This window comes from Microcaecilia unicolor, chromosome 7 (assembly GCF_901765095.1).
Source record: "Microcaecilia unicolor chromosome 7, aMicUni1.1, whole genome shotgun sequence".
Taxonomy (NCBI): Eukaryota; Metazoa; Chordata; class Amphibia; order Gymnophiona; family Siphonopidae; genus Microcaecilia; species Microcaecilia unicolor.
In genome coordinates, this window is record NC_044037.1 from 1,884,068 (window position 1) to 1,897,573 (window position 13,506).

Consider the following 13,506-nt stretch of genomic DNA (forward strand, 5'->3'; position numbering starts at 1 on the left):
ACTGACATTTTTAAATGACATTGCATTATCCCATAACTTAAACTTTACCATTATAGTAGACTTAAGTCTAGTCAACCTCGCCACAACCTCTCAACGTTTGGAAGATAATTACTGCAGTGGCACATATCCCTCAACTTTATAAGAGATATAAAATACCTTATTAAACTGTATTACTAAAACAAATATTCTTGTCCCTTCCTCTGGTTCTACTGCTGTCTCTCCTTTCTGAAGCTGACATTAACCAGTTTCAAGTTCCTGGAGTTCATGACAGTGTTCCTTCCACCCCCTTCTCCTTACGAAGGAGCAGACAAATGAAGGATTGTCTGCCAAATTACTTTGTGAAGTAACACTAAATCCTGCAGAGAAGCTTCTCAGAGCCTATGTAGCAAGCTTAAGAGCACCAATTCTGAACACACAAATATCAGTAACTGTACCTTTAAAAAGGCAGCAGTGAATGTACAGAGCCGCAATATGCTTCCTACTGGAAAAGCCAGATAAATCAGACTCCTCTGGATCCACGCACAAATTATATGCCAGCAGAATCTTGGTCACTTACAAAACATAGACCAATCCTCGCCAATTACAGAATAAAGGACCAAAATTAGAAAAGGAAAGTGCTTTCAAAATGAGCCCCATAGTAACCTATGGAGATTTAAGTGCTTTAAAAATGAGCCCCAGTGACTCCATCCAGCTTATTGGTGGAACATAACCACAGAGGCATGGTATGGTCACATTTTCAATATGGCAATACTAGAGCCCAGCTAAAGAACAGGTTATTTTGAGTTAGTCTTAACTGGATCAAACTTGCTTTCCTTGTGCCGTCGCCATCCAGCTGGATAGGTAGTGCCTTAAAAGGTGGAGGATAAAGGATTTTTAAAAAAACATTTATATCCCACATTATCCCAAGCAAACTCAGGTTCAATGTGGCTTACATTTGAAAATACAGCGAGACAGAATAATAGAATTCATTTACATCATGGGAGCAAATAGATGGATATGTCTGAAACATTTAACAAAGTTGAGATTGGCATATATACCCAACTGGGCATTTAAAAGTCTGTCCTTTAATGATGCCGTATTTTCAGGAATCATAGCCATATGTATAAGCATTCACACACCAGAACAGCATTTATACACACACTGCAAAAGTAAACAACAACTTCTACAGAGCACATCCAAAGCTTAATTTTTATTTTCTCATTTCTATCTTCCAAAATTCTAGACAGCAGGACCCAAAGCAGTCCAAAATAAAGTTTATACAAAAACAACACAGTTTATACCTAATTGTTCAGCCACCCTTAGGAGTCACCTTTGGGTTTTAAAAGCAAAACCATGTGCATGTAAGGAGTGGATTAATGAATTAAAGTTTAAAGCTAACGCTCTTAATATGTAATACGTGGTAGCAATAATGAAACAGTGATGGAATATTCACATAGCAGGCAGCCTGACCCAACAGTTTTATTTTGTACTGAACATAATTAACTTTGTATGAACCTGGCTGCTAATAGTGTTCTGAACTGGACAATGTTACCACATTCAGACCGACTCTATTCAGACCTTCTGCATGAAAGAAGCCCTTCCCTCATTATTCAGTACCTCTCTGTGAAATAGTAGTAATGAAAAAGGAAAGTGTCTTTTTATAATATACCACTGCAATCCACAAAACAAAAGGAGCAAGTTCCCATATGCCATCTTTTTCTTTTTGATGTAGACAGGAAAAAAAAGATTTTAAATACTCCCAGGTCTCAATGTAATTAATTTTTTTTTAATTGTACTTTTAAATAGTAAGTCTGATTGTTAAGCACCTGATTCTCATAACATGTCTGTTATGGTAGCCCTTTACTAGGTGAAAACATCTCTGCACGAATACAAGCGGTCCCTAAAACTAGTCCCTACAAATGACAAAATGATTTACAATTTAGAACTAATTACTCAGTACTTCCCCTGTGTACATCCGCATTCTGCAAAACCGACACTTAAAATATAAGTGAGATCAAATAAAAATGTTACCAACAATAAAGGACGACAACGTGGTTAGAGCAGCTCATAGGTTTGCTTGTTTTGGGTGAACGGGAATAACCAACAGCTGTGTGGAGGAGAGGGAAAGGGAGACAACCTAATTGGCTTCAGCTTTTTGATGTCTCCTGTTACGGCTCCCTGCACCTCTGTCCTTCAATTTTCGGGGCTGCCGGCAGCAGCGTCGGTGAGGTAAACACACTATCTTCGGCGGCCCCAGAAGCTCTCCCTCTGTTGCAAGCGTCCTGCCTAAGTGAGACAGGAAATTGTAGCAGAGGGAAAGCTTCTGGGCCGCTGAAAGCAGTGTGTTTACCTCACTGATGCTGCCAGCGGCTCAGAAAATTGAAGGACAGCAGTGCAAGGAGTGGTGAAGGACAGCGGTGCGGGGAGTGGGAGGGCAGCTTGTAGTGCCTAAAACACAGGCACTTAACTGGCCATCAGGGTTGGGGGGGGGGCTGAGGCTGGAATGTGGGGGGGGCCTGGGCCTCCTAGGTCCCCCGTAGCTATGCCACCACTGCAAAGAAGCAAACTTTACCAGACAGCCCTTCTACAATATCGCTTATAAAACCTTTACAAAGAAGCAGACTAAGAACTGATTATTGCGGCACACCACTGATAATGTCTTTTTCCTCACTGAACTGCATTTACAATTACCCTTGGCCCTCTATCCAGTCACTCACTTTAGGTTCCATACTACAACTAGATGTATGCAGCACTGTACACTTGAAGGTACTCAGTTTATTTATAACTCACCTATGTGGAACTACGTCAAAGGCTTTGCTAAAATCTAAGTAGACCACATCTTTTATTTATTTTATTTTATTTATTTATTTTATTGCATTTGATTCCCACATTTTCACACCTATTTGCAGGCTCAATGTGGCTTACATAGTTTTGTAAACATTGTCATTACAGGATATCAGGTACAATTAGTAATGTGTAGCGATTAAGTAAGGGAAGAAAGAAGAAGGAAGGAAGGGAGTGATTAGGGTAGTTATAGAAGGTAGGCGTTCATAATTGAGTGGGTTGGTGAGGTGGCTCAGTGAGGCTATAGGTTCTCATTGTAGGCCTTGTTGAAGAAAAATGTCTTCAGAGATTTTCGAAAGATAGTTGTTTCATTGATTGCTTTTAAGTCTGTAGGTAATGCATTCCATAACTGTGTGCTCATGTAAGAGAAGGTAGTGGCATGCATCAGCTTGTATTTAAGTCCTTTGCAGCTGGGGAAGTGCAGGTTGAGAAATTTGCGGGATGATCTTGTGGCGTTTCTGGGAGGTAGGTCCACAAGGTTTAGCATGTAGATTGGGGTGTCTGCGTGAATGATTTTGTGAACAATCGTGCAGATCTTGAATGCAATGCATTCCTTAAGTGAGAGCCAGTGAAGTTTCTCTCTTAGGGGTTTTGCACTTTCATATTTAGGTTTTCCAAATATGAGTCTGGCGGCCGTATTCTGGGCAGTTTGGAGTTTTTTGATTTTCTGTTCTTTGCAACCAGCGTACAGTGCATTGCAGTAGTCCAGATGACTTATTACCATTGACTGTACCAGGGTATGGAAAATGTGTCTCGGGAAGAAAGGTTTTACTCTTTTGAGTTTCCACATGACGTAGAACATCTTTTTCGTCGTGTTTTTCACGTGAGTATCAAGAGTGAGGTCTCGATCAATGGTGACTCCAAGAATTTTCAAGTTTTGTGAGACCGGAAGGGAACAGTATGGTGTGATTATGGTGGTGAAGTTTTTTGTGTTATGTTGTGAGGTGAGTACAAGACATTGTGTTTTTTCTGCGTTAAGTTTTAGTTGGAATGCATCTGCCCAAGTGTGCATTATTTGGAGGCTTTGGTTGATCTCTTTGGTGATTTCATTTAGATCCTGTTTGAACGGGATGTAAATTGTGATGTCATCTGCATATATGTAGGGATTGAGGTTTTGATTGGCTAGTAGTTTGGCTAGAGGTATCATCATTAGGTTGAATAAGGTTGGCGAGAGGGGGGATCCCTGGGCGACTCCATATTCAGGTATCCATGGGGGTGATCTGTCCGCGTTCGTTGTGACTTGGTATGATCTTGTGGTCAGGAATCCTTTGAACCATTTGAGAACTGTGCCTCCTACTTCGAAGTATTCTAGTATGTATTAGTATATCGTGGTTAACCATGTCAAAGGCACTGAACATATCGAATTGTAGGAGGAGAATGTTGTTGCCAGTCACAATTGCCTGTTTGAATGAGTTCATTGCGGTCACTAGAACAGTTTCGGTGCTATGATTTGACCGAAATCCTGATTGAGACTCGTGCAGAATTGAGTGTTTATTTAGGTATTCAGTAAGTTGTTTCGTCATTATGCCTTCCATGAGTTTGGTCATGAGTGGAATAGATGCTACTGGGCGATAGTTGGTTAGGTCCATTGTGCTTTTCTTAGCATCTTTCGGCAGCGGAGTGAGTAGGATGTTTCCTTTAGCCGTGGGGAAGAGTCCATTTTGAAGCCTGTGATTTACGTGGTTCGTGAGGTCTATTTTGAATTGTTTGGGTGCGGATCTTATTAGACTATTAGGGCAGATGTCTAATTTGCATTGCTATTTGGCGTATTTTCCGAGCCAATGTGAGATTTCATTTGATGAGAGCGTGTCAAAGTCGGTCCATGATCGATCTGCTGGGCATTCTCCAGGTTTTGGGTCTAGACATTCAAGGATACTTGTGTAGTCCGTTGTATTGGTGGGTATCATGAGTTGGAGCTTTATGATTTTTTCATTGAAGTAGTTTGCAAGGTTGATTGCTGATGGGGTATCTAGCACTCTCCGTTGTTCCAACTGTTTGGTCACCAAGTCACAGAAATTAATCAGGTTCTTCTGACAAGACCGCCCTCTAGTGAAACTATGCTGGTTCAGGTCCTGCAATCCATTGGGTTCCAGAAACCTCAACATTCATTGTTTTAGAAGTGTTTCCTTTAATTTACTTACCAGACTGTGGTTCCCAACCATGTCCTTCTCCTGTTTTTGTGAAGAGGGACCACATTTGCCATTCTGCCAGGACCACTCCTGACTCTAGAGGAGCATTGAAAATGTCAGACTACGGAGCTGCCAGAGCTTCCCTAAGTTTCTTCAATACCATTGGATGTATGCAATCCGGTCACATCGTTTTGTCTACCTTTAGTTTAGCTAGTTTCTTACAGACAGTCTTCTGAAGATCTTTGAAGATCTTCCACACTTTTATTTCTATTTGTGTTGGTCCTCTGCCGTCCTACTCCTGGCCCTATTTGTTAAGTGGGTTCTGCCTTATCTTAATCAGTGTTTACGTATTCCTCCCCTTCATCTTTGAGTCTCACAGTGATACTTTTGCACTTCTTCCTATCACTATCGTATCTTAAAAAAAAAAAAGTCTTGCCCCCTTATTTTACTGTATTGGCTGACCCACAATACTAGCAAGTAAGAACACTGCACGTTGACTTAAAAAGAAGGAAAAAGCTTCAAGGAGCTCCTGACCACCAGGTCTAGAGAACTACCATTGATCAAAATGACCTATAGTATGGTCAATACGATCTGTTCCTCTTCATCGGCTAAAAACCTTCTTGTGTCCTTCCATGTTCATCCTTAAGGAAACAGAAAAATGTGCAAAAAGTAATGTTTCAAAACGTGCACAGCTTCAACTTTCAGAGTGATGTACTGTAATTATATATTTTATGTTCAACTCAGATCAGCATGTCACAATAAATCCGCTTGAAGCTTAAGGGTGAAGTACTTAGCTTAGATACAGTCATCTCTCTTATAGTCACAGTTCGTGTTTCTGCAGTCATATATCTCGCTCTAAGCAACCCCGGACCGACGATGGCCAGCGTTTCACTCTAACTGAATTGGGCTATGCTGCTTCAGGGTCCAAGTAGCATGAGCTGCAAAGAGACAAAACATCCAACATGACAACTGTACTTGTTAAGTATCAATCACATATAAGCCACTTAGTTCTTACATAGACGACAGTGTCTCATAGTAACATAGTAGATGACGGCAGAAAAAGACCTGCACAGTCCATGCAGTCTGCCCAACAAGATAAACTCTAAGCAAGGCATCGCTGTCAGACAACACAGCCTAAAATAATGGCGACTTTATACCGCTCACTGTGACATCAGGCGCCAACCAATAGTAAAAGATTTAAAGGAAATGGCTCCATTCAATACGAGAGTTTAACTGGAAAATCCACTTCTGTTCCCTCTAGAGTAACAATCTTTCAATATCGCCTCCTCTCTTCAATGGATAAACCTGCCGCAAAATCACACATCGCAGATCTTCAATGCAGAAATGGTCCATGTTTATATCTCTCTGCTCTGCTCCACCCAGATATTTATGTACATATGCAGCACCTCTGTCCCTACATAAGTACATAAGTATTGCCATACTGGGACAGACCAAAGATCCATCAAGCCCATCATCCTATTTCCAATAGTGGCCAATCCAGGTTACAAATACCTGGCAAGATCCCAAAAAAGTACAAAACATTTTATACTGCTTATCCCAGAAATAGTGGACTTCCCCAAGTCCAATTTAATAATGGTCTATGGACTTTTCCTTTAGGAAGCCGTCTAGACCCTTTTTAAACCCCACTAAGCTAACCGCCTTTACCACATTCTCTGGCAACGAATTCCAGAGTTTAATTACATGTTGAGTGAAGAAACATTTCTCCGATTCGTTTAAAATTTACTACATTGTAGCTTCTTCACATGCCCCCTAGTCCTAGTATTGTTGGAAAGTGTAAACAGACATTTCACATCTACCCGTTCAACTGCACTCATTATTTTATAGACCTATCATATCTCCCCTCAGCTGCCTTTTCTCCAAGCTGAAGAGCCCTAGCTGCTTTAGCCTTTCCTCATAGGGAAGTCATCCCATCCCCTTTATCATTTTCATCGCCATTCTCTGCACCTTTTCTAATTCCACTATATCTTTTTTGAGATGTGGCGACCAGAATTGAACACAATATTCAAGGTGCGGTCGCACCATGGAGCGATACAAAGGCATTATAACATTTTCATTTTTGTTTTCCATTCCTTTCTTAGCCACAGCAGCACACTGCTGCACCTGAACTTCGCTCATGAGAACATAGATGCACAGTATCTTATCAGCACACGTAATTATATGCATATACTAGTAAAAGAGGCCCGTTTCTGGAGCAAATGAAACGGGCGCTAGCAAGGTTTTCCTCCCCAACACCCCCCCTTCTCCCTCCCTACCGACCCCTTCGTCGTTCTGACGCCATTGCTCCGCACCTCCTGAACGCACCATATGCCATTGCTCCGCCCTCGGTGTGTGACGCCATTGCTCCGCCCTCGACGTCATCACGTTTGAAGCGAGGGCGGGGTCCCGAGACGGCGATTTCGGTGGCTTCACCACCAGGAACCCTTCGAACCCGTTTTGATGACGGAAGTGACGTCAGTGTCCTCAGAACGTTGAGGGTGAGTTTTATTATCTACTATAATAAAACTCACCCTCAACGTTCTGAGGACACTGACGTCAGTGAAGCCAAGCCCTGACTTCCTTCACAAAGGTTCGAAGGTTCGTGGTGGTGAAGCCACCAGAATTGCTCCGGGCCCCGCCCTCGAGGGCGGAGCAATGGCAGAACAACGAAGGGGTTGGCGGGGGGGGGGGGAATCGCTCTGGGCCCCGCCCTCGCGTCAAACATCATTATGTTGTGGGCGGAGCAATGGCAGAACAACGAAGGGGTTGGCCAGGGAGGAGGAGGAGGGGGGGGTGTTGGCGACAAAAACCTTGCTAGCGCCCATTTCATTTGCTCTGAAACGGGCCTCTTTTACTAGTATAAGATAAGCTGTGCAGTTTAATTAAAGGTCTGCTCTGTGTGTGCAAATCAAGCTTTACATGTGGATAAACCTTTACAACTGCCCTCCTAAAGTCTGGACTGTTTTCCATGGACTCTCTGAGAAGTTGAACACAAATGTTTCTTCTATAGGATTCATTATATCATTTTAGGTTGGCTTTTGTTTTATACAGTATGCGGGGGGAAAAAAGTGACTGAACAGAACGTTTCCTGCCCGTTGGCAGACTTCGTACCCCTTGCCAAAGAGAACACTTTGTTGGGGCACCGCTGTTTATACTCTGAGAAAGTGAAATTTCTTTGATGTAACAGCAGTTTACTAGGCGGGACCATGTTTGCGAACTAAGGGAAACTGGAGCTGCAGCACTCGGCACAGTAACGATTATCCATGAGGTGCTGATTATGGCCATGTAATCCACTTTGCGGTTAGTGAACTGCTGACTCAGAGGTTTGGATTGGGGGACAAATGCACTTTTACTTTGTGTTGTGATTTTATATGGTATATTGTCTAATTGATTTTATCTGATCATTAATGCTGTGCTGACAAAGATTAAGCAAACAAGGGACTGCAGAACACCTGGCCTCATTCCCAAGCTCTAGTTTCTGAAGCTGTGTTGGGACAAAATTATTACTCAGGCCCCAGCAGTCCACACCATTCCTCTGTCAATGCAGAATATAAATGTGCTGTTCAACCTAATGTGTTACTTGCATTATCATTTGTTTCTCTGCCTCTCTACCTAACAGCATGTCTCTCTTGAGCCAGCAGCCCTTTCTCTCTCTAGTGCTGACGTGTCTGAAAGGACAGGACGAGCAGCGAGAGGGCCTCCTTGCCTCCCTCTACAGTCAGGTGCAGCAGGTAAAGCCTTTAAATTGGCTTCTTCAGCTTATACGTATGATGTTTTTCAGAACCTTGTTCATGGATTTGGGACACTCTTAGTTTGATCTTGTTTCTAAAGAGGCCCTTTGTGACAAGAGTGTGTGTTCCCTCAAGAACCTGCAGGAATCCCTGTAACTGAACGCTGGACAGTCTTTGCTCTGCTATGACCAACTCCTGCCAACATTTTATAAAACCATATTGAGCAGTTTGCAGAGGTTCTCTGTCTCCCTGAGAACCCTAGAACTCAGTGCTGAGCAAAGTTTGCAAACTTTGCCCATCCTAGACACGTGAAATTGTCTCACTTCTATAAACGCTACCTTTCCATAGTGTATACAGTGCTGGTACACACTCACACTGAACAGCCAGACCCTGTTCCACAGAACCTACAGCCTAGTCACGACAAACACGTATGACAAAAAGAAAGAAATGGTCAAAATATAAAGGCAGCCTCAAAAAGGTGAGATTATAGTTTGCGTTGGAAAACGGCATGTCTTCTGTTCCCCAGATCGTAACAAACTGGAGAGAAGATCAGTACCAGGATGACTGCAAAGCCAAACAGATGATGCATGAGGCTCTGAAACTGAGACTGAATCTGGTGAGGCCTAGGTTATCTGCATGCTGATGCTTCTTGAAGATCTGCAAAAATACTCTGTTTGGTGTGCAAGACCAGTGTAAAATTGCTGTATCTGTGGAGAGGGGGAAGGTATAAAAACCCCTGCTGTTGTGGGGTTGATGTAATAAGCTGTGTGTTAGAACAGTGCACTGAGCTAAATGCACACAATGAAACCTTTTAATGTTAACTGCATGCAAATTACCACACACTGACAGATCCAGAGTTTATTAGGTCTTTTATGACTCTTCTTGGGAGGAGAGGTGGTGGGTGGGTAAGCAAGATACATCAAAAAAGAAAGCAATCTCATGGATGTGCTGGTGGTTACTCCGGACCCATGTAACATAGTAAATGACGGCAGAAAAAGACCTGCATGGTCCATCCAGTCTGCCCAACAAGACAAACTCATATGTGCTACTTTTTGTGTATACCCTACTTTGATTTGTACCTGTCCTCTTCAGGGCACAGACCGTATAAGTCTGTCCAGCACTATCCCCGCCTCCCACCAGCCCCGCCTCCCACCACTGGCTCTGGCACAGACCGTATAAGTCTGCCCAGCACTATCCTCGCCTCCCACCACCGGCTGGCTCTGCCACCCAATCTCGGCCAAGCTCCTGTATAAGTAATCTCTCAGGTACCTTTTAATCTTGAGGGGAAATGTTATGCAGATTATTATCAAGGCAGCAAGACCTAGAAAGTACTTCTCTGGGGGGTGCTTTCAATTCTTGTGTTCTTTCTAGAGAAGTGGAAACCAGTGGTGCCCACTGTACTTGATATTTCATGACTACAGCACCGGCTTTTCCTGTACAGAACAGAAGCTCAGGATAATGAGGTCTTTTCCTTCAGGAAAAGGGGGGGTTATTTTTCGATAGCAATATACCCCATCTGTGGAGTTGGCCCAACCAACCGTTCATATTCGGATGATAGTTCCTGTAATGAGACTTAGGTAAAGGAGAGCAGATACAAGATCAAAAGGAAACTGACTATTTTCATGAAACAATTAAACTAGTGCTCACTACTTATATAATACAACAACAGAAATCATATTCACTACTTATTAACATAACTATTAAACACCTGTAAATAATATAGTTACCATCCCCCAAGCAACTTTTCTTCAGAAAGCAGTTGTCCGTGCTGTATTCAGGTAATATCTGAAAGCAGAGACTGATAAACTCATATTAGCCATATGGTTTCAACTGAGTGATGTGTTTCCAACACTGCTGGTTATCTTTCATTAGGGGCTGGGGCATCAGTAACTAAGTACTGCTCCAAGGGGGAGGTTTGGTCTGAGGTTCAGTCTGCCACCAGGATCCCACTGCAATCTAGAGTGGACACTGCTGTGCAGGCCAGGCTGGCAGCATAACTGCGTAAATTCATGGCCCTAGGAATGATTGGAGTGATTTCTGATCTGTGGGAAGTAATAAGTTTCTCTATTAGCTCTATTCTCTAAGAATCTACTGAGTTACCATCTTGGCTAATGGTGACTCCTAGAAAGGAAACCTGTGATTTACACAGCTGAGCTTTGGCAGGATTCACTTTAGGATCGGCTTCTAAGAGAGCCTTTAAAATCTCTGTTTCCTGAGCCCAGTGTGCCTGTTCATTCACAGACTGAATTAAATTGGATTGGACTGGGTATTGTTTCTGTGGTGGAGGACCTGCTCCTTCCAACAGAATTTCAGGGAGCATCCTGCCACAGTCTGACTTCTTGTACAGGGAACAGCCAGTGAGATTCTGTTTTTTTCTGGGGGGTTTTTGTGCATTTGTAGTTACATACTGGCTAGCTGAGGGGTGGCACAGTGCTAATATACAGGGTCAGAAAGATTTGGTGTTCTCAGTCTCCATCTGCTGATAGTCGAGCATAACACGCGTCAGCAGCTGGACTGGTCTGGAGGACCTAAAGGAAAGAAAATTAACCTGTAAGCCCTAATTTCTCCTTTCCTGGTCTCTGCCCCCTTCCAGTCCACGTCTCACATACATCTCCGTGGTGAGCTGTGACTAACACCCCCTCCCCCCCACCTTTGGGGTGAGGAAGCAGATGCTATGCCAACTTGCTTCTTCCTCTGGAACTGTCTTGTAAAATGGTGGTGCCTAACTCTTAGTAGTGTGCTGGAATGCACTGCCGGGGGTCAGAATGTCAAATGGAAAAAAAAGACTTCTCCCTTCCTCTCCCTCGATCAGAGCATCTCCAATGGAAGCACAGACACCCCTAGTGGTGTGTCCGGGACCCCACACAGAGCTGCAGCTGTATCTGGCTGCTGTTTTTATTGACCTGATGGGAAAGGTGAGGGTTTGGGGTCAAGATAGCAGGTACTAACAGAAAACCCAGATGTGGGTGTTTGAGATTTGCAGCTAGAGTGGTGAAGGAGCTGCATCAAAGGTGATGCCAGTCCTCTTAGCTTGAAAAAGAAATGTTTCTTGGGGGTTTGAAAAGCTGTCAACTTCCCTGTTTTGAAAAGAGCAGCAGGTGGTCCCTAGTTGGGTGGTTCTAGATGGGCTGCTTCCTGTTCAGTCAGGTGTCCATTGTGACTGTTGTACAGAAGCAACATCCTCATAGAGCATAACACTGTCAGGGCATATGAACACCAAGACTGTTCCAGTTGGCCTTTTCTATCCTCGTTGCTGCCTTTTTCAGAGAGATCACTTTGTGTATCTTGAGAGCAGAAAGTTTCTGGATACCCCATGAGTCTGAGCCCCAGTATTAATCAACTTATACTTTGCACTTTTGGTTTTGAGATGGGAAGTGTTTGTATTTGCAGATGAGATCCAGCTTGCTATGGATGTGTCCTGCAGTGGGTGTCAGATTGAATAGTTGTCTGGACATGATTGCACCTTGGCTTCAGCAGAAGTATTTGAAATTGAGTGCAGAGAAAACTGGAGCAACATGGATTTAAAGACACAAGGACCATAATTAGGACTTTGAGTGATGTCCCTATTCCTGCAGATTGCATCAGTAGTGAAGGGAGATCATATAGTGTATGTACACTGATGTACTGTATGAGCAATGCCATCTGTGCGTCCTAGAGAAAAACATGAATATGAAAGCTTTGTCATTGCTGTGCATACACTTCTACACATTTTGAACAAGAGGTTTGTTCTCAATTCTTCGGGTGCTGGTGTGTCTGAGCAGGAGCATTGTCGGAGATGCTGTGTGTGGTTCTCTGTTTGGATGTGCATATCGCAGTGGAAGCTTTATTATCCGCATGTGAGCATTACTCATATACGGTCTTTACTTTGTCCCTTAGGTTGGGGGAATGTTTGACACTGTGCAGCGCAGCACCCAGCAGACAACAGAGTGGGCTGTACTGCTCCTGGACATAATCAGCAGTGGCACTGTCGACATGCAGTCTAACAAGTAAAGTACCTGCAATTTCTGCCACGGAGTTCTGGTGGGCAGCAGTATTTTGTCCTAATATAATACTACTACTGCTACTACTTATCATTTCTATGGTGCTACTGGACATACAGTGCTCTAGACTAAACATGTATGAGACAGTCCCCTGTCAACAGAACTTACTATCTATTCAAGACCCAGGCCCAATAAGGGATTAGGGAATTACTTATTGTGGGAATGATTAAAACAGACATGGGTACCGAACAAGTGAATAAAGGCTTAGTAGTTAACAGCAGCCTCAAATAGCTGGTCTTTTAGCATAGATTTGAATGCAGCCAGAGTGGGAGCTTGGTGTGCCAACTCAGGAAGACTATTCCAGGAATACAGTGTAGCAAGAAAAGAAATGGAGGAGAAGGTACAGAATAAAGAGACTTACCCGATATACGGAGTTCCCAGGGAGGAGTGTAGGGAACGATAAGAGTGGAGTGGTGTTGACCTGCAGAGTAAATGGTTTTGAAAGGTCAGTAAGAGGAGTTTGAACTGTTTGTGAAAATAGATAGGGAGCCAATCAAGTGACTTGAGGAGAGGGCTAATATCAGCATAGTGACACTGGCGGAATATAAGTCGTGCAGCAGAGAGATTGCTTAGTGGGAGACTTGTGAGAAGCAAGTTGCAGTAATCTACATGAGCTTCTCTTTTTGGTTTAGGGATGTTGTTTAGCCTTCCTGAGATGGGGAAGCTCCAGCCCATAAATCTGTTGTGTTTATGGTTCAATCCTTTGCAGCCTGGGCGTAGTTTCTCCCGACACTGAAAGTAAATAATGCTGGTGGAAGTGTTTGCTTTGCTCTTGCAATTTGATTT

At 43.2% G+C, this 13,506-nt stretch overlaps 1 protein-coding gene across 1 annotated transcript in view; it reads left to right on the top strand.

Annotated features, from left to right (window-relative positions):
• MED12 (mediator complex subunit 12) overlaps positions 1-13,506 on the top strand; it is a 295,163-nt gene that overhangs the window by 211,901 nt on the left and 69,756 nt on the right. Inside the window, 3 exon segments of the mRNA XM_030208869.1 lie at positions 8,569-8,680; positions 9,207-9,296; positions 12,557-12,666. Coding sequence (XP_030064729.1) covers positions 8,569-8,680; positions 9,207-9,296; positions 12,557-12,666 — 312 coding nt within the window.